General features: G+C 44.7%; 1 protein-coding gene across 19 annotated transcripts in view; it reads left to right on the top strand.

Annotated features, from left to right (window-relative positions):
- The window catches only part of EIF4G3 (eukaryotic translation initiation factor 4 gamma 3), a 1,568,346-nt gene that overhangs the window by 1,038,269 nt on the left and 508,272 nt on the right, over positions 1 to 21,805 (top strand). For all 19 annotated transcript variants that reach the window (XM_085608969.1, XM_085608978.1, XM_085608977.1 and 16 more), the window contains 2 exons: positions 1,913 to 2,017; positions 2,992 to 3,124. In XM_085608969.1, the coding sequence (XP_085465095.1) occupies positions 1,913 to 2,017; positions 2,992 to 3,124 (238 nt within the window). The remainder of the gene's footprint in view (positions 1 to 1,912; positions 2,018 to 2,991; positions 3,125 to 21,805) is intronic.

Raw genomic sequence — 21,805 nt, 5'->3', positions numbered from 1 at the left:
TCTCTTACGTCTTTTAGTGCTCAGAGGTGTTGGTTAACCCCCTCAAACATGCTTGTATGATGTGTTGCACTTTGTGCTTTCCTTGGCTCTGCAAGGCTTTGCTTTGGGCACTGTTAAGAGCGGTTTGTCAGCACTTTTCCTTGTTTGCTAGATCAAGCATCATTTGTTTTCTCTTTTTGTGTTTTCGGAAGGTATTGACCCATTTGTTGTGCCCTTCTTGCTTTGTCAAACCTCAGTTGGACTGAAACCTGGTGCTCACATTCCTGATGGGCTCTACCTTCAAACCCACACAGTTGTCCTTTACCTTAAAGACTGTGTTCTTGATTGCCATTAGCTCTGCTTGGTGCACTGTTGGTGGCAGGAATTGTCTGTTTGTCTCCTTTGTATTATTTCTTCCAGACAAACTGGTCCGTTGGGGGAAGCCTTCATTCCTGATGAAAGTGGTCACCCTGTTTGACATGGGTCAATGCATCACTCTACTGACATTCTACCTGCCTCCTCATCCCACCCAAGAAGAGAAGAGACTGGGCCCCCTGGATCCATGCAGTGCCTTCGGTTTTTATGTTGCTGGTGCCCTCAGATGACAGCCTCTATGATCAGCTTTCCCCTGATTGTGCTGATTTCAAGAAAAGCAAGGAGATTCCAAAGCAGACTATTTTATGCCAGATCATACTATTCATCAAAATCTGTTATACTCTCGCCACGAACAAGCTCTCTGAGAGCTTCCGAGCCAATGAATATTGCATAGAAACACAAATTGTACTACAATTTGACATGGCCTGGTGGATTACAGCTTGAATTACAAACATTTCTGAGGAGGTTTTACTGTTTCTAAAACTATCTGCCTCTGAACTATTCCAAGCAAAGACAGGCAAAGCTTAAACTTGGGGGGGTGTTCAAACGCCGCGAAGGGGTGGGGGGATAGTTTAAAACATGTTAGTGTATGAAAGATAGCAACACAACACCGGATAAAGAGGGGTTTTATGTAACTGAAATTGAAAATAGAAAAAAATCTATTCTGAGAACATACGTAACCACCTAAACATGTCAAAATCTTCACAGTCTTCCTTTCCTACTAATCACTTACTGTGGGGTGGCACTGCTGTAAGTCAACTTTCCAAACCACTGTTGTATGATAAATAATTTTCTCCATTCAACACTGGTATGAATTGCACATATCTACCCTTTCCCAAGATTGTGTGTGCACAGTTTACCAAAGCTAATGCTACATCTGTGGTACTCTCTGGGCATGCACACATCAAAGACACCTACCTGCAGGGCAGCTGTGTCGTGCCAGTATGGCAGCCTAGATGCATCTACACAATGTGATGTACCTCTCCGCTAGGAAAACTACTATAGTATCTTGGGTGCTTGGCTGTCTGATGGAGTTTCATTTTCTTTATTATGAGGGATTTTGGTCCAAGAGTGAAACCAGAAAACCTCGAGGATGCAGGAGTCACTGTTTTTGCATGGCTCCTTACTTTGTCTAGGCTGCCTTCAATTTCTGGCATCCTGTGACATACTTCTCCATGCCAGCCTACTATTCTCTTCAACAGACTGTAAACCCAGTAAACCCAGAACTGGTGAGGCTACATGGTAATGAGGTTGTGGCCACTTGCCCCACTTATGGATCCTACCAAGCTGCTCACAGCTTCGCTTATAGCCTGAAGCATGTTTGTCCTTCCCAAAGGAGGTGGCAGGCCTCCCTATGAAAGATTTGATGGGAAACTTTTCCTTAAGGTAACATTTTCCTATTAGCTGTGGTTTTAGTCTGTATCACTGAATGGGATAGCAATAGAGTAATAATTGTTTTGTCCCCTGAGTTTTTCTGGGAAGGCTTCTTGGTTGTGCAGAGGGCAATATGCTACTGACTTCTAGAACTCCATTTCCTGTTTTCGTTTCCCCTTACTAGCCGCGCATGGACCAGTACTTCAACCAGATGGAGAAGATTGTGAAAGAGAGAAAGACGTCCTCAAGAATTCGCTTCATGCTTCAGGACATCATAGATCTGCGGCGGGTATGTATAATTAGGTTAACTGTCATTGCAGCAAGGAAAGATAGTAGAATGGCACTAGTTTGTAACATGACATGAGTGATGTTACCTAAAACAGGCATGCCCCAATTATACTACTGGATAAAAATGCATCCAAGGACAGTAGTTGCTGAACGACTTTTGTGAACATTGTGCACATGATATTAGTGTAATGTGTCCTTTTTTAAAGGACATTAAAGACGGAATTTGTGCTAAATGTTGTTGAACACTGAAATCCGTTAAATCAATTTCAGTTCCTTTGTATGATTGTCACTGAGCTCATCCATATTTTCCTGCCTGTGCTTAGTTTACAGTGTTTCATAACAATTCAATAAAATACAAATTCCTAAAAATAAATATCTTCTATCTTCTTAAAAAATGTAATCCCCAAAGCAGTTTTTAATTTTGAGAAGAAAGTAAATGATTGAATTACTAAAGTACATCCAAGAGACAATCCCGGGGATCGTTATTACAGCTCTCTCTCACCTATGGCATTTGGTTCTTGTTGCATACGTACGCACAGAGGAAATATTATAATATTTGCTAACTAAGTTTATTTCATTTGTATAACGTTATAATTAGCATAAATATAAAAAAAATCATTATCATTGGACAAGGATAACATGTTATTGCTAAATAACATTCCTCTTGCACCCTGTATAGCATTAGCCTCTATACTGCTGTTATCCTTTTCTTTGCATGATTTGTCAGTGTGTTTCCGCATTGTTGGACGTGTCGGTTATTTTCTTTGGTTGTTTAAGTTTTATGCTTGGCTGTCGGCTGTATTTCCCAAATTCTGAAGCTCTTCTAAGTGTTTGACAGTGTTTTTTGTCCTCCGAACAGTGATTTTATGAAAGGTTAACACAACTAGAGTATGTTGCATTTTTCTTATAAATGGAGGTTGTATGTAGTTTTTTTCTAAATTTGCTGTTAAGATTTTCTTGTTGCTACCTCTGCAGTGCAATTGGGTTTCCCGAAGAGCAGACCAGGGACCTAAAACTATTGAGCAGATTCACAAGGAGGCAAAAATCGAGGAGCAGGAGGAACAACGGAAAGTCCAACAACTCATAACCAAAGAGAAGAGGCGACCAGGTGAGAAGACCTCTTCACGAAGGTCAGCAGAATCCTAGAAATGAATAATGTTCCTCACTCGTGACTACAGACAATTACTAAAGTGATCTCTAACTGAGGAAAGGTTTATGAATATCTATTTTGCAACTACCGAGTTACTGCATGGAACGTGAGTTGAGCAGCCCCTCCTGCATTTTATGGTTTAACTCTATTTTATTGTAATTTCAAAGTTGCTTCACATTCACCCACCTACATCTACTAGCAGGTGGGACACATTAGGTCATGCTTAAGCTGTTCTAAAAAAAAAAAAAAAAAGAAAACCATGTCCCCGAACTTCATCAGCCACCCACACCCCCTACTCCGATGTATTAAAGTAAAGGATTTGTACAATAGATAGATACTGATGTGTGCTGTGGCTCCGGATTCTGGCCAGGGTACTGGCGATCCCATTAAGGACAGACCAGTAAGGTCTTCATGTGCCTATGTGGGTTGTGTTCGGCTGAGCACCCCAAGGTATTTCAGGCATGTGAGCTCTTGGAATTTTTACAAGAGGAATTTTATACAGGAGGTCCAGGAGGAATTTTATCCATGTGGTTCCTTCAAAGAAGGCTTCTTTCCTTTCCAAGGTGGCCGACCTCTTTTCCACTCCCAAAAGTTCTTAGAGGTGTGTAATTCATGCCCGACATGTCGGTACTTCATCTTTCCCCCACGGGGCAATAATAGATTGTTTTGCTGCACAGAGCGATAGTGTGATCGCTCTTCCTCGGACTGTGTCCCTCCTGTATTTTAAATGAATTCCTGACAGTCCTCCATTGTGAGATTAGCAATTGAAGTTATATTCCATGTGATCCCCAACACCACAAGCAGTATTGTTATTGGGAATATTGGAGTGCTTTACATTCTTGACAAAAATAACAACCAAAACATTTTACTTAAAGAGGGCACTCATCAGGCCCCTGTAAAAAAACAAATGCTAGAATGGATGAAATACATTTTTTGATGTCTACTAGAGAGGGTTAAGGTCAGACCCTTTTATTTTGAGAATGCAGGACTTATCTGTGGTAGGCCTAATTTTGCTTCTATTCAGATTTCAACTGCCTGCCCATGCTTTGTTGACATAAATTAAGTCACAGCTTGCATAAGCTAGAGCAATCTATGCTTATATTTTTTTTTTCTTTGTGATTTTTATCATATAATCTGGAGCATTGTTATTGCTGAACATCGGACCTCTGTTAAAGAATATTGTGCTTCCACTTCGGTTCCAGATCTGAGTGGCCCATCTCATACAAGAATGCAGCTCAACCATTGTGTGCGTTAACTCCCCAGCCTCTGTACTGCAGTCATACACAAAATAAACCTTTGGGTCTCTACAGTGGTCTTATACATACTACGTACCACATACCTATTTTCTTCAAGACCAGTGTTGAAATCTCTGTAGTCTATGGGACTCTACCAAGGATGCGCGCTCTTGCTCACATTATTCCTGTGAAGTGTCATGTATTAAACCAGCTCTCTCCTATATACGTTAAGAGGGGTGTCACTCTATTCTACCTCAATTGTGTCTCAGGCTGTCACAAAGGCTTGCTCATTCCTTGTTTCACTTCACTGTGTAACAATACTTTCACATTTGGCCAATTTCTGCACCTCTGTACCAGTCAATCAAACTTCCATGTGATCAAAATATACTAGAGCTTTTACCATAAATTGCGTTCTGTGCGAGGTCTTAAGCAGAAATTGAAAACGTTTGGGTGTTGGTTTAAGCTACCACCTTTGCATTGAGTCTGTAAAAAGTGCCTTTCAACTGTTACGATCCGAAAGACGATAAATCTTAGTAATTCTGGTCAGGTTGTGGGAGCATATAACAATAAAATAGGACCATGCCATTTTACATCTTCCTTTGAGGTTTACAGAGCCAAATCTTCTGGGAGTAGTCTATATGGTTCTTAATTGTGGAACAATATGGATATGGAGCAGCTATCCATGGCACAAGGTGTGTTCTTCATTTGCTATTGTTTGTTGAGAAACATGTGTTTTTCCAATTTCAAATATATAGTTTTGTAAAGATATTGTGAATCTAGCATCTGTTCGATTACAACTTTTATGGGCACCTCTCCGGCCTTACCACCAGGTACTAGAATACCAGAAAACTGTAGAAGGCCTCCTTAAAGCAAACAGCGCCAGAACTTTGCACTCGGTTAGGCTTGCCAAACAAACTTTGTTTGGTTTAAGTTTGACATCTTTATGATCAGAACTCTCTACATGTACGCAAAGTCCTAAAAACATATGTAAAAGCAGATGTTGGCTCATAGCTAATTGTGAGACATACAACCACATTTTTGGTACATCTGTATGTGCTGCTAACTAGGAAATTAAAGGTATCCCCTTTTCTGAAAACCGATTTTATGGACTTGGTAGCATCTTTTTATGAGACCCTAGAGAAAATATTCTTTCATGCCCTTTACTGATATTTGATACTAAATGCATGTGTTATTTGACTGGCCCTTCTGTAATAACTGAAGATTAAAATAGTTATTATTGTAATAAGATTTAAAACTAGCACAGGGGCCCTTCTGTTGTGAAAATATTCTGTTTTGACAATAATCCACTATTGCCATGGTAACTTTTGTGTTAAAGGCTTGGAGAAGATTGTCATTGGCGGTTCAATTTTTTTATGTTTGCAATAGACAGAACTTTCTGTGGCTTTTGGTCCAGGTCTATACAGGCATTTAAAGTGCAATAAGTGTATGAAAGAAACGTGCAATAATTGTATACACATTAGACACTTCATATGTTTTTCAATGTATGCTGTTGTAATGTCTTTCTTAAAGTGATGTTACTTATTTACTGTATGTTGATGGGAAACCTTTACAAGATAAACATGATAGTTTGATTTAAGTGACCTTTCATTCATTAAATGATGCAGTAACATCCTGACATAGGCAAGGGGTTTCGCTAACACATTTTGGACATTGGTTCTACAGTTATCTCCATGTTCCAGTCAGTCATTTGTCTCTGATGCACACCTAGTGTCTAGACTGACCTGATACTCTGCTTACATTTCATCTTAAATCAGTTCTTCTGCAAACCATCCAGTGTTGTGACTGGCCTACTGAAGCCCCTTGGTATCTTTGTTTATTGAAAATCTCAGGCTTTGCAATAGCCATTTTGGCTTCCTTCTAGTTGTAGGAAACGGAAGGTCTGACTTAATATCTCAAGGAAGATGAGGAAGGGAAGGCCGCTTCTGTCTGCAGGATGCCCACACCAGTCTGTCATTGTTAGAGCTGAGCAGCTTTTTCACAGTGAGTGTTTTATAGATTCACATGCTGTACATTGTCCTGCTATCTAGTGATTGCATCTAAATTTGTTCATAGTATTTTTTTTTAAACCAAAAAAAAAAGTATGCATGCCTGTGGTGTTTCTTTTATGATGGCATTCAGTGCCTCATGCCTTTGCATTTTGTCCTAAAATCTAGTAGAATTGTAGTAAAGCTGTTCTTTTAAGAAATTAAAGTTGGTGGTTGAGGCTTACAGGTTTCAGCACCTAGCGATTGTCTGATGTGTTAACGTGAAACTCAGACTGTCTTGCAGGGCCATGCTACTCTTAGACTGAGATGCCAATGCAAGTACCTTCTGTGCCAGCACTTGGGCATGCTGCATTTATCTCAGCTTTCCAGAAGGCTGACGTTTAATGTAGCAATGCTCCTTGACTGAGCTATGTTCTTCAGGTACCAATAACTGCTCTAGTGTAGAAATTCTCTTCCGGTCTGAATGTTTTGCAGATGTGCAGATTATTTTTCTTGTAATTGTTTAAGTTATGTGTAGTTGCAATGGACACAGTTAATTGAATGCATGGTGAGTCTGAGTTGGTGTGTATGCTAGAGCTTTTCTGAATCAGGAAGTTTTTAAACCTGTCCACTGTGAAGCTTGCTGAGGCATCTTCAGCCCCCACCCTTGAAAAGGAGTCAAGTCATACTTTGGCATGCAAATGGAAGCATTAGAATGTAAGAGTAGGATTGCCTAACAAGGTGATGGGTACATGAAATGATCCATTGCCAGTCCTAGATTGAGCACAGTTTGTCTTCTTGGAGTTCTTTGCAGGTTTTGAAAGCAATACAGAGAGCATGGGGTCTTTGACAGTTAAGAACCTGCACCAACTCTTCTATTGCTTGATGTGTGAGTAGTTCAATAGTTCTGTGAGGTTGACCTTGGGCTCTTAGCTGGAAGATGAGGCAGGAACATTTTTTAAAAGATATGTTCGAGGCATATGAGTTGCAGATCACACACTGTGCATAGGTCGCCATCTGGTGGTGGGCCCGGATGATTACACTTTGTTGTTGTCCTGGAAAAAGTCTTTGTAGTCATGAGATAGGTGACTCCTCCTATGGACTATAGTGCGCATGCGCATCGACTCCATCTTCAGATTGTTTTTTTACGCCATCGAGCTCGGATGTGTTTGTCGTGCTCCCGGGTTGGGTTCCTTACCGATCGACCTTTCGACGCGCAATCCATAACCCTATCATCGGTATTGTTTTCGATCGTGATTCCTCTTCGACGTGCATTGTTCAAAACCTCCATCTATCGATTCCGGTTGTCCACGTGGGCCGTCGGGCCCATCTGCGCCATCAGGCCCTTGGCCGATGGAAAGGACACCTTTCAAAAAGTGCCCTCAGTGTGGACACAAATTCCCCCACACTGATTTGCACCAAGTCTGCAGCCTCTGTTTGTCGCCACAACACGAGAGTCTACCCTGCCAGGCCTGCACCTCCTTCAAGTCAAAGAAAACCATCAGGGATCCATAGGCTCGAAGGGCCATGGCTCAAGCTTCAGCGCCTCCAGTCGACAACATTGTCCCAGAGACTCCTGTTCAACAGGACTTCGAAGACACGAGGAACAGTTGGTCATAGACTCTCAAGTCGAAGACCCCGATTCCGAAGGTGGTCAGCAGGCCGACGACGAAGCAGACAATGACGACAGCATCCCACCTGGTCAACGGGTCGTAAGTACAGACGTCGAACCTACTGACCCCTCCACGTCGGACAAGGCTATGGTAACACCTTCACCCTCGGGCCTAGGTGGATGCCATTCTAACACTTCTCATGCCCTGCCTTCTGGCCCGGCAAAAAAGACGAAACTAAAGCTTTCAGGTGACTCGGGCTTGAGTCAACCTTCCCTCCACTCAGATCAAGTCCTGGTTCCAAACCCAAACAACTTCCACCGCAGAAAGCTTCCGAACCGAAAAGATCTTCGGAATCCAAGCAACCCCTACCGAAGAAACAGTCGGAACCAAAACAGCCGGAACCAAAAAACCTTTCGGACCCGAAGCAACTGGAACCGAAAAAACATCTGGATCCTAAACAACCGGTACCGAAAACATCACTCTGCACCCGCCAAGCCTGGCCTGTGCCGGAGTGGACCAAGACCACGAGGACGTCCCCCCGGCGACTGTGACCCCGAATCCAGCACCCGTGGACCCACCTCCACGCTCCTGACGACGCGGCAGCCTCAGAACCAGGGACCCCTCCAACCGCGACCAGCAGAGGGTAAGATTTCCCGACGCTAAAAGGCACCCCTGCACCCATTGCCCTGCAGTCCCTTGTGCCCCACTCTTGGGTGCCTACCTATCCTCCAACTACTCAACTTACCTCTCGAACTGGTGGTCGCACCTGAAGAATCTGCGTCTCGAGCTGGCAGCCTTTGTTTGTTCCTGAGCTTCTCCATTGCAATCCATTGAGCGCCCGACGGCTCAAAAGCACCCTGCACCCAGACGCCCGAGTGGCCCTGGCAGTGCAACATCTACTCTAAACTACTTCCCCATTTGCCCTGAGCAAGTGACCAGGAGCCCAGCTCCCACAGTCGCGTGGCCTGCTAACCAGCAGCCACCAACCACAGGCCCCCTGCCTCCCATAGGATAACATTGGGCCTAACTCACTCTGCACCCGCCTGCCCCTGTGCCACTGAGGGTGTAACGACTGTACTTACCTGACCCTGGGGGACCCCTGAGTCTATACCCAGAACCTTAACTCTGCCAGTCGAGTACTTACCCAAAAGCTGATAACTCACTTTTCTTCCATAGGGTAACATTGACTGGTTTCACTTGAAAATTCTTCTGTGTGGAGTTTCTAAACTTTCAAATATTCACCTAAAATCAACCGAGTAAGAAAACGAAAATACTCACCTGCTATCAGGAGAGATCCCAGTGCTGGATATTGGTGGCCAGCACTGACCCTGAAAAGTAATTACAACCATACTTACCGCTAACTCAATTTTCTTCCATAGGAAATCATTGACTGTTTTTCCTGTGAAATTTCTTGTCTATTTTTGCAAACTACAAATATTCGCACCAACTGTGAAAACGTAATTACTTACCTGTTTTAGACAGATGTCCCAGTGCTGAACCTAGGAGCCCAGCACTGGATTACAAAAGTAACGAGAACATACTTTACCTGTAACTTGAATTTTCTTCCATAGGAAACCATTGACTGTTCTTCTTTGAAATATCTTCTAAGTGTCGATTTTGCAAACTTACAAATAAATATTCGTTAAAAATTGCCTATATAGCCTAAACGCATTCACTCAACTGCTTATAGGTGGTACACTAGTGCTGGATCCAGGATCCAACACTGAACTAGAAAAAGTAACAATAACCCCACTTACCTGCTAAGTGAATTTCCTCCCATACAATAACATTGGTGATTCTATCACAACAGTAACTAAAACGTATTTACTCACCTGTTTCGAGGAACTGTCCCAGGACTGAATCTAGTATCCAGTCCTGGAGTTAGAAAAGTAATCCTTAAAGTAACTAATTGCATTTAACTTGAAATTCCCATTGAGCTCAATGTATTATTGTGTTTGAAATTGTGTTGCCTATTGCAACCACTGTAACTATTAAATCCAAAAGTCTATTACCTATTGAAAAGTATTTATCTAAAGCATCTCAATCTGAGAAAGTATATTTTGATACCTATTGTTGGTTCTAAAATAAAACTACCTATTTTTATACACAAACCATTGGCCTAGAGTTCAGTTCTTGTGTGTGAGACCATTTGCTGACTGAGTGTGTGCAACAAATGCTTTACACTGTCCTCTGATACTGCCTTACTGCTCGACCAAGCTACCTCTTCAGAGAGTAAGGTTATATCTAACTTTAGACTCTGCCAAATCTCTGGGGACTGTGGGCTCTGCACACACTGTACCTATTTGGGAACAGTATATACAGAGCTACTTTCCTACAGTTACTCTGCAACAAGTCCTTCCTTTGTTAAAACAAGGCAATTTCCTTACCATTTTAAATCTCAAGGACGCCTACTTCCACATTCCCGTTCACCAAGCTCACAGGAAGTATCTTCGGTTTGTGGTGGACGGTCAGCATTACCAGTTCAAAGTCCTCCCATTCGGAGTCACCACAATGCCTCACGATAGTAGCAAAGCATTTAAGGAGGCAAAACATTCATGTTTTCCCCTATCTGGACTAGTGGCTAATATAAGCCAAGTCATACCACTTACCAAACTATTCAGCTCTTAAACAAGCTCGGGTTCACCATAAACAAGACAAAGTCACTTCTCCAGCCATCCCGTTGTCAACAGTACCTAGGTGCCACAATAGACACCTCCAAAGCACTTGCAACCCCCAATCCGGTCAGGATAAACAGCATGCAAGCTTATACAAAGATTCCAACCACCAAACTCATTACCAGCTCGAGTGTTCATGCAACTCATAGGAATGATGGCCTCTTGCATCTTGGTAGTACCACATGCAAGACTCCAGATGCGCCCCTTACAGGAATGCTTGGCACACAAATGGAACCAGGCTCGGAGTCAGCTAACAGATCTGGTGGTTGTAGACGGTCGAACACATCACTCTGCAGTGGTGAAACAGCAAAAACCTTTCCAAAGGACTGCCGTTCCTGGACCCGCTTCCACAAGTAGTGCTAACCACAGATGCATCACTCACCGGCTGGGGAGCCCATTTGTCACACCATACAGTACAAGGCAGATGGATGCCTCAACAAAAGCTACTCCACATCATCCATCTGGAGTTACTAGCCATATTTCTGGTCCTGAAATCCTTCCAAAGTTATGTCTCAGGCAAGGCTGTCTTAGTCCGCACGGACAATATGACAGCCATGTACTAGCTACAAAAACAGGGGGGGACGCACTCCTTACAGCTCACAGCTAGCACAGAGCATAGGGAGATGGGCCATTCCTCGAAACACTTTTCTCCTAGCAGAACATCTACCAGGAGTTAACAGTCAAATTGCGGATCTGTTGAGTTATCAAAGACAACAAATCCACGAGTGGGAACTGCATCCACAAGTTCTTCAGCCTTTCTTTTAAGGGTGGGGACATCCAGACATAGACCTGTTCGCCACACACTTAAACTCAAAATGCCCAAGCTTCGCCGCCAGGTACCCACACCCATTGTCCAAAGGCATTGCGATATGGATGAGTTGGTCAGGCATATTTGCATACGCTTTTCCGCCTCTCCCACTCATTCCATTAGTGGTACACAAGATCAGCAGCACTCACTGACGCTCATCTTAATCGCACCAACTTGGGCAAGACAGCTGTGGTACACCACCCTGCTACAACTCTCAGTGGTACCACATCAAAAACTACGCCTCTCTCCACACCTCTTAACACAGAACCATGGAGCGATCATGCATCCGGACCCCATGCAGCTGAACTTAGCCATTTGGCTCCTGAGGTCCTAGAATTTGGCTACCTAAACCTCCCACCTGATTGCATAGACGTCATCAAAGAAGCTAGACTTCCCACTACTAGAGCCTGCTATGCGGACAAATGGAAGAGATTTGTTATCTACTGCAACAATAACAATATCAATCCACTAGATGTATCCATCCAGCATATTATATGCTACTTACTACATCTTCACAAATGTCATTTAGCATATACATCCATCAGGTTACATCTAGCTGTTATCGCAGCTTACCTTCAAAACAGACAACATCTGTCGCTTTTCAGAGTTCCTGCCATCAAAGCCTTTATGGAAGGCCTCAAAAGAATAATTCCTCCCAGGGTACCACCCTCACCAGTGTGGAATTTAAACATAGTTCTCACTAGGCTTATGGGTCCTCCATTCGAACCCCTACACAAATGTGAGTTACAATTTCTTACATGGAAAGTCTCTTTTCTAGTGGCTATCACATCACTCAGAAGAGTAAGTGATCTCCAGGCACTAACAATTCAGGAACCATTTTTACAAATACATCAAAACAAAGTGGTTCTAAGAACTAATCCAAAATTCCTACCAAAAGTCATTTCACCTTTCCACCTCAATCTGTTGAGTTGCCAGTATTCTTCTCCCAACCTACAACAGTGGCTGAAAGAGCTCTTCATACGCTAGACCTTAAAAGAGCTCTTCTTTACTATATTGATAGGACACAGTCCTTTCGTAAAACAAAACAGCTTTTCGTGTCTTTCTCTCCACCACACAAAGACAATCCCATTTCAAAAACAGGTATTGCAAGGTGGATTATAAAATGTATACAAATTTGCTACCACAAAGCAAAACGTACTTTATCCATTCCCCCTACGGCTCATTCCACCCGTAAAATAGGGGCATCCATGGCATTTTTAGGAAACATTCCATTAGATGATATCTGCAAAGCAGCTACATGGTCTACACCGCACACATTCACAAAACATTATTGTGTAGATGTGCAGGCAAAACAACAAGCTAGTGTGGGCCAGGCTGTATTCAAAAAACTATTTCAGACAACTGCAACAGAAACTGGTGGTTGCCGCTAAGAGAGAGAACTGCTATGCAATCTATGCACAGTGTGTGATCTGCAGCTTATATGCCTCGAACGGAAAATGCTACTTACCAGTATGCATCTGTTCTTGGCATGTAGATCTGCAGAGTCACACACACGTGCATGCCACCCTTCTTTTGATTATTAAGGAATTAATAGGTTGTTTTATCAACTGAAATCTTCATTCTGTAATAACTTACTTAAAACAAACTTCCCTCAAATTTTCCAAGCACCTGGCCTCTAATATAAAGACAATGCTGTTAAACTCATATTTTGCTAAATGAGTCTGCCTGCACCATAGAATATACCTAAATTCCACTTTTGCTCCTGCAGCATGGTGGCCTAGCTGCTGTGCATTTGCTCTGGGGCAATAATTGAACTGTATGCTCCAGCCATTCTTTTATATGTCTGGAAATTTAACACGAACTCTGTCATTATTTTTCTGGCATGGACAGAGTTGTCGAAGGAGTATGACTTTCTATGGTGTGATTTACAAGAGCTTCATCCTTAGTCAGCATGAATAGGGCACCATTACAGGTGATGTGCTCCCAAGTCCATTTGTAAGATGAGTTGTTTTTCTTGATGCAATTTATCTTTATTACTTTTGTACTTCTAAACCTAGTTCTCTATCCTACTACTTTAGCCTCCCTCCCACCCCCTAATTTCGTAGGCCACGTTGGTGATTTAGTCTTGCTTATGACTGTGAACTGAAGTCCTGCTGCTCTGTGATGGAGAGGTAGAAATAACTATCTGATAGAGACTATTAGTTGTAGATTCCTTACCTTAGACTTTCCCTCAGGCGTCAGTCTGGATCTGGAGATTTTTCAACAGCATTACCTCTGCGTGTTGGTAGGTGGCGTTAGTCGGTTCCACATCAGTCGTCGGCGTCTTGAGCACTGGGATGACATCGCAGGACCTATTTAGATGCTGCCCATGCACGCTGACGTCTGCTCTTTCTTGTTCAGCACCAGCCTAAGTGCAGACCCGGAGAGAGCTTTCCCTTAGCCATTTTTGGGCTAGCCTTTTTCGACTTTTTTTAGGTCTCGGCTAGCGCAGGCTGATTTAATGTTTTCTAGTACGGGGCTTGAACCCGCCCCTCTTCGCCATTGGCTGGCTTCCTAAACGGAGGCCAGCCATTGGAGGAGAGGGGCGTCTGTCCATTTAAGCCCCGTCTTTTTTGGATTCGGGGGCGTTTTTTTTACTTTCTTTCTCTCCTCTGGAATGTAAACATTCCAGCCAATGGGAAGAGGAGAGAAAGAAAAACACGCCCCGAATCCGAACATGACGCTGCGTTTCTCTGAGGCATTTCTGCTCGGAGAAAGACGTCACTATCTCCCTTTCCTCCCCGCCAGGTTACAGCCGCGAAGAGGCAAGATGGAGGAGACAAATCATTCACTTATGTCACCTTTACCGTTCATTTATCCGAGCCGGACATTTCCAAACTGTGTCCTGAACGTTGTGCAACCTATGAAAAATTTGTCATGGGTTACCCCCCAATAGCGGAAAAAAAGTCACTTTCACCCACTACATAAGGGGCCATGTTTTAAAATTCTTAACATCACATCTACTTCCCATGCGATGGAAAGGGTGAGATTTTGTCATGTGAGATTTATCGAAGTGACAGCGCATTCTGCACTAAAAGAGCCGTTTTTGTTTGTTCAAAAACAAAAATAAAATCAAAAACAAGGAAAAGAGCCTGCGGGAAAACATAGATCGTCAAAAGCAGCCCATTGGGCTCGGAGGAACTGAGACGAGAGGTACCGGCTGAAGGTTCGCGGTTCCAAAACCCGGGATCCGTGTTTAGGCGCTTTATGGTTTATTTCCCCTTCCTTGTTTAGTCTTTTCAACCAATAAAAAAAAAAAAACCCTTCGGTGGCATGTTTTTTTGTTCAAAAGTTCATTCTAGGATACGACTTGCGGACCTGCATGTAAGTATCTGTTATTTATAAAGTGTTTAACACCAGTGTTCGGCCAGTTTCTAGGTGCCCCTAGTGAATGGGGACCCTGGAGAAGTGATGCGAGGAGGGTGTCTACCGAAAACTGTCATGGCCAACATACATAGGAAATGCAAATGTACTCTTCTTAACTCCAAATCTATTTATCTGGCAATATGTGGCTGGTAACTGACATGGTGGTGTAAATGCGTGCCCATATTATAACTTTGATATAGCGGTGGACGCACAAACCACCACCCCTCACCCCCGGGTGACAGGAAACTAAAGAGCCCGCCATTGAGCAGTGCAACTGCAAAGAGCTCACAACAAAGGGCAGATTTTTACTCTGCAGCACTAATATATATATATATATATATATATATTATCTACTGGCGGTCGCCAGTAGATAGTTATAGTTAGGACCCTGTTTCCATAGGAAATCCGCAACATTCTATTTTGAATAACTTTGGCTCCGGTCGACGAATCCTCGCGAATTTTTCAAAATAGGTGGGGCGCAACGCTCCGCTCCTACCCTGAAAGTCTCGGGGGGGATTCGTCAAGCGGGGGCTGAGATAAAAGGGGGGTCCCAAAACGCGTGTTTCCCATGCATTTTTCCATAGGACCTTTAGACAGAGCTACAGCCCGAACGGCTGAACAGAATTTAATGAAATTTGGCAGAGAGGTAGTCCTCAGGTCAAGGAAGTGCCTTTTGTAGGTTTGGTGTAAATCTGTTCAGTAGATTCTGAGAAAATAGCCTTTAAATCAATATATATATCTGAGCCAGCTTACGGTGCGCTTACGGTGCGCTTACCGTACGCGTACAGTGACGTGCGCGAGCGCGATTCTGATTGGCCGTTAGATCTTAGTAAACATTCGAATCGGTCGAAACCAGGAAGCGGCAGCCGCCATTTTCTCTCTCGCACTCTGACAGGGGGTTGAAAAACAAAGTGCAAAACCATGTAAAGGGGCTGTTTAGACAGCTCCCAAGCACCTAGCCATGTCGAGGGAGTCCCCAACGCTCCCCCAAGTGAAAAAAGGGAATTTTAATTTTTTCGAAAATTTCGCCGATTACGCTTACCGTACGCGTACGGTAATAAATAATAATAAAAAAAAAAAATCCACATTCTCACCACCCCGTGTGCAAATGGTGGCCGAAGGGCACCATTTGTGCATGGCTTATTACAGGTGAACAAAACATATATTTTACCTGTCACAATGATGCTCATCATATGTCCTCCATGTGCGCACGGTGCGCGAAGCGCATCGTGCGTTCATGGCCCATCTAGCGTAACGTGGGCACGCGGTGCACGAACTTCACACATGTTATAGTTAGCTGAACATTTTACTGATAAAAAACCAATGAAATTCCCCCGTTATAGTTACTGTAGGCAACTATAACTCACGCGACCGTAATCCTCTGCTGATGACATATGTGTCTTTATGAAAAAAAAATATTTGTAATATATGTATAGCTAAAATTTAATGGAAGAAGACCTGGGCAAATAAGTGTCTAAATACAGTATTAGCATCAGCAGAGGATTGCGGTCGCGTGAGTTATAGTTGCCTACAGTAACTATAACGGGGGAATTTCATTGGTTTTTTATCAGTAAAATGTCCAGCTAACTATAACATGTGTGAAACCTATGGTTTTTTCAGTGAATATATATATATATATATATATATATATATATATATATATATATCCACATACACATATATAGTACATATATATATTTTTATCTAGAACTTCACAAAATTTCTCTATGCCTCTGCGCCTCGAGAGACCACCTTATTCGTGTTAATGAAATGCACCCTTTCGTCTATCTCATCCTTTTCTATGTTGAGGTTTGTAGCAGTCCCGTTCTACTGTGTCACTTCCTGTGTGCGCTGCCCAGGCACCGGAAGGACGCTTTTACAGGAGAGAGCAGTAGGCCAATGTCATGAGCAATACCAATAGCTCTAACTTTTTACAATGCCGAGACCATTGCATTGTAAATGCTTGTTTACTTCTTTTTTTGAATCTTGGACCTCCTGGGGTGTCAAGGATATCTCAGGGCAAGACCAGCTTCAAGTCCAGTGGCTCCTTCCACCAGATGTGTGTGACGGGGCCGCACCTCGTGTGCCTCTGGTGCCTGGAGCGCGACCACGACCTGAAGTTGTGTTGGGCCATGAATCCGAAGGCTTTGCGGGAGCTGTCCAGAAAGCTGCTGGAGGCCCAGTGCTCGACTCCTTGTTGCTCCTATTCTCGTTCGAGAGGAAGGTCCTTAGAATGGTCACGGAGCCCGCATTCCCAGTCGCATTCTGAGTCGTCGGGGAGATCAGGTAAGCACAAATAGAAGTCAAAGAATCACAGGCGTTCTTCGACTTCCTCTTGTGATTACCTGGCCTTCCCGACGACTGAGAATGCGACTGGCTGATGCAACACGTGACTGAGCGTCGTCGCTAGAAAGCTCCATCCCCAGACCCTCCTCCTGAGACAACTCTGCACCTTCCCACTTTTACGGGAGCCAGAGTGTCTCCTGCCCAGATCCCGAAGTTGTATGAGGCCCTGTACCTCATTAGTGGGCATCCCGGCTTCACTGGTGTGCCTTCGGGCCCCGTGGAGTTGGTTGGGGGCTCTAGGCCTTCGACACCGGCGGCTTCTGCCGGAGGGCCCAAGTGGGTCCGACCGAGGCACCTCGATCTTACTCTGCCGTCCCCGGCGTCGACGCTCCTGACGTCGACCATGCCCCCGGTCGGTGTCGAGCCCGCCCTTGGTCAGCCTCGACCCTATCCTTGTCCCTGACGTGGACACGGAACCAGACTGATTTAGATTCCAACTCCGGAACGGGCTTTTGTCCTTGTGTTCATCCCTGGTGTTGGTTTTGTGCCGGGAGGTGGGGAAGAGGAATGGTAGAGGCAGTTGGACCCTTTAACTGACCAGCCTGAAGGACCTATAGACATACGGATGGACCTCGATGAGGCCAGTGGTTTGGACACTTCCCCTGACACTGGCTTGCTTTCTCCACCCCTCCGTGGCTACGGAGGAAGGAGCTTCCTACGCCGTGGTGGTGGTAAGGGCGGCCAAGTTCCTTGGCCTTGAGCCCCCTTCTGTGGCAGTGAGGACTAACCTCCTGACAGAGGTGCTTCAGCCTGTGGCTACCACTTTCAGAACCCCGTTTGCCCTTAAATGAAGCCCTCACCGATGTCTTTCTGGGCACTTGGTCCAAGCACAGCACTGGGGCTCTTGTGGACAGGACATTCACATGCTGCCACCTCCCCGGGTGACCCAGCATTCCTCACGCAACATCCCTCCCTTGATAGCTTTGTTGTCCAAGCCTCATCCTCAAAGGGTGCATTCCCTTCTGCCCCCCCCGATAGGGAATGCAAGAAGCTGGACCATCTTGGGAAGAGGATGCTCTCTCCCTTCAGTTTGACATTGCAGTCAGTGAATACCGCTTGCCTCATGGGCTAAAACTCCCATACCATATGAGATACCGTTGCGCAGGTGCTGCCTCAGTGCCCGGAGGAGGCCAGGGTTCTCCTCTCCCAGGCAGCTGCGGATGGGAGAGATGCAGTCAAATTCACAATACATTGGGGATTGGACACCGCCGACTCACTGGGCATCAGGGTTGCCTCATTGGTAGGCCTGGTTGAGGTAGTCTGGCTTTTCAGGGGATGACCTATCTTCTTCGATGGATGTGCCCTTTGACGGCACTCTCCTATTCGGCAACAAGGCAGACTTGTGCGCTTCAAGAATTCTTGAGCTATGGCCAGATCCTTCGGCCTCACTGCTACCGCCTGTCACCTCAGTCACTTCCTTTCTTGGCTACAGAAGGGGCGCCCAGCCACTTCCTGTCCAGTCCAGCCACAGAGTCATGTAAGCTGTCCAGCTTCTGCGTGGCCGCGAATGTGTGACCCAGTGTTCTCATGGGTCAGGGAGCCAGCGAGTGGGCTAGTCCACATTCCTCCCTTCCCTCACCCCTTGTCACTGCCTCTAGATTCCTAGTCTGATGTTTCAGGCCCATCAGCGGCTAGTCTGGGGCAGGATTAGCTATTACCTCCTCTGCTGGCATGTCGGACAGGTAGGTTCTGCAGATCATCCAAAGGGGCTCCTCCCTCCGCTTCGAGACTACCCCTCCCACCATGCCACCCTTCTAGGACCAAATTTCGGAGAATCAGTTGGTGCTTCTCTACGAGGAAGTTGCAGCTGTCCTGCCGAAGGGGGCCATAGAAGAGGCTTCCTATGCCAGAAGTAGGATGTAGTAGTTATTCCTTCTACTTTCTGGTGCTCAAGAAGGGCAAAGGCCTGCATCCTATCTTTGCCCTCCAGACCCTTAACTTCTTCCTCTGAAAGAAGTTCAAGATGCTCACTTTGGCTCAGGTCCTTTCTGCCCTAGACCCAGGAGACCGGATGGTAGCATTGGACTTGCAGGACGCTTCAACAAATAATTCAGTATTCAGATGACATTGACATGGAACAGCCAGAAGTCCCAAGACTAAGAAGCTACATATATAACTGTTATATTGTTCTGGTACCACACCCCTCCAATAGACTCCCCACTGGGCTACTTGCCAAATGTTAAATTTTTGGAGGGAAAGCATCCAGTTAGTTTGGCCACCCAATAACAAGCAAGAAAACCAGGTGTGTACAATATGATTTTAGGGAGCATCTTAGGAAGGCTGCCAACGCAATACAATTGCTAGAACATCTCTGGCTGGAAGCCTTAAAGTTGCAGCAACTTGAGCATTGGTAATACATATACTGGACAAGAAGTGCAAGGCACCTGATTACACACCAGCTTGCCTTGTTGGCCACCCTACCGCAGACTCGTTCATTATGCCAACAGCCAAGGGAAGTACAAGAAATTCTGGCACACCTTGTACAGCTCAACCGGATAGGGAAGGCAGATGGGTTGACACGTTTGGAAACAGGGTGTCTTTGTGGGCAGCCACGTCAAACCTGAAGAAGGGAACAATTTGTTGTATTGCTTTAGCCACACGATCGTGATGAATGGTAGCTCAACAGCAATCTATTGAAGAAAGTGTTCAGCGCATGGGGAAAATCAAAGCTCGACCTGTTTGCCATGAAAACAAGAAATGTGAGTTGTACACACACAGGAATCCACTGGCAGGATCATGGGAGGAATGTGATTTTGATCCTATTGTCGGAGACATTTGCATACACGTTTTGTCCTCTTCTATTACTCATGAGGATCAAAACTGAAAAGGAAACCATGATGGACGGTCCTGATGGCTCCTTTGCTGATGTATTATTTTTATCACACAAAAAAATGAGTTACCTATTGTCCAGCTTATCGTTTCTCAGGTGTTGATTCACATGCATCCCTCCCTCCTGCCGGGACAGTCTCATCAACTCCTTCAGTATTTTCCCACCTGTGCTAGAAATCTTAGGTAAGATTGCTTCTGGGAGTAGTGATGCTATGGACACACTCCCCTCCTTGGCTTGAGTTCGGATCTTTTCCAGTGAGATGAGTGCGCTACTGGTTTTAGCTCTTTCAGATATGTTATGCTTTGTACTGCTATTGTACAGATACTGTTACAAGGCGGAATGATTTCTGTGACTCTATTGAAAGTACTGGTGCTATAAAATTGTAGTTACAGGTAAGTAACTTTTGCGGTGTATGTAGTATGAGTTGTATCACACAATTGATTAAAAATAATTCATAAAATTATTTGAGGGGCTGCTGGTATCACATCGTACATAATTTGACAGTCTTTAGTTTTAGGCTCATGCGGGACTCTTAAACTATCTACACAAATATTGGAAGGAAAACTCTAGTATGTTTTCTGTTTGCATGGGTGAAAGGAACAAAATAAATAGTCAATCAAAAATTGATATATTGAGACTCTAATGATACTAGTTAGAATGTTGTTTTTTAATGCTTAGGGGTAGAATTTACTAACTAAAAGTAAATCTGTGCCTATGCCATTTAATGACTTTGCAGTGGATGTTGCTCTCATCCATGTGAAATAGTTGCTCAGAGGAGATAAATTGTATGGTGGTGTTTCTCTGAATCAGTGTCTGTCAGAACACTTTTCAGAGGGCCACGGGGCAATTATTGAGCCCAACCGTGGCGGTTGAGGTCCTTTACTCCTGATATCCCGGGGCCCAGACTACTATAGATTCAGAGCGACTGGGCCAGATACAGCTTCTACACTTGACTCTCAGTGGTAAACAAGGATGTGCAGTCCAAGGCTCCCTGGGCGGGGGGGAGGGGGCTTTGTTAGGTACAGATTAGTGATCACAGGCTCCCAACTCAAAATGTGCACATCTGATAGACTTCTAGCTGCAGATTCCTTACCTTTGAATTTCCAAGGCGTCTGGCTGGTTCCAGAAACCTTTGCTGAGTAATACCCCTTGTGCACGACGTCTGGTAGCTCCATTTGGCTCCACGTGACATCATTGGCGTCACGTGACATCATTGGCGTCGGCAGCGTCGGTTATGACATCGTGGTGCCTATATAGGCGCCACCCAGGCACGCGGATGTCAGTTATTTTCTTTCTGTGCCAGTTAAGCGCTGATCCAGGCAGTGCTACCCCTCTGCCGCTTTTTGGCAGGCTTTTTTCTCAACTTTTGTCTATTTTTGAGTACGACTTCGTGTGCGAGGGATGTCTGGTAGAAAGACAGGTTTTAAACCATGCAGGACTTGTTCCCGCATCATGTCTGTTACCGATCCCCACCGCGCATGTCTGTGGTGTCTTGAATGCTACCACGATTCAAAGTTGTGTTCAGACTGTCGGGCGATGGCCCCGAAGACCTTGAGGGAGTGGGCAATGAAGTTGCTCCATGTCCGGCAGTCGACACCGTTAAGCGAGACTGCGAGGAGGTCATGGTCCCGTTCGAAGAAGCGGTGGTCGCTGGACTGCTCAAGGAGCCCTAAGTCCTCTTCCTCCCATTCATTCGAGGTCATCTGGACACTCGGGGAAGAGGCACAAGAAGAGGAAGTCGTCCAAGCGGACTTCGACTTCACTTCAACTGGCGTCCGTCG

Source organism: Triturus cristatus, chromosome 1_2 (assembly GCF_964204655.1).
Source record: "Triturus cristatus chromosome 1_2, aTriCri1.1, whole genome shotgun sequence".
Lineage (NCBI taxonomy): Eukaryota > Metazoa > Chordata > Amphibia > Caudata > Salamandridae > Triturus > Triturus cristatus.
This window is presented reverse-complemented; position numbering and strand designations above follow the sequence as displayed.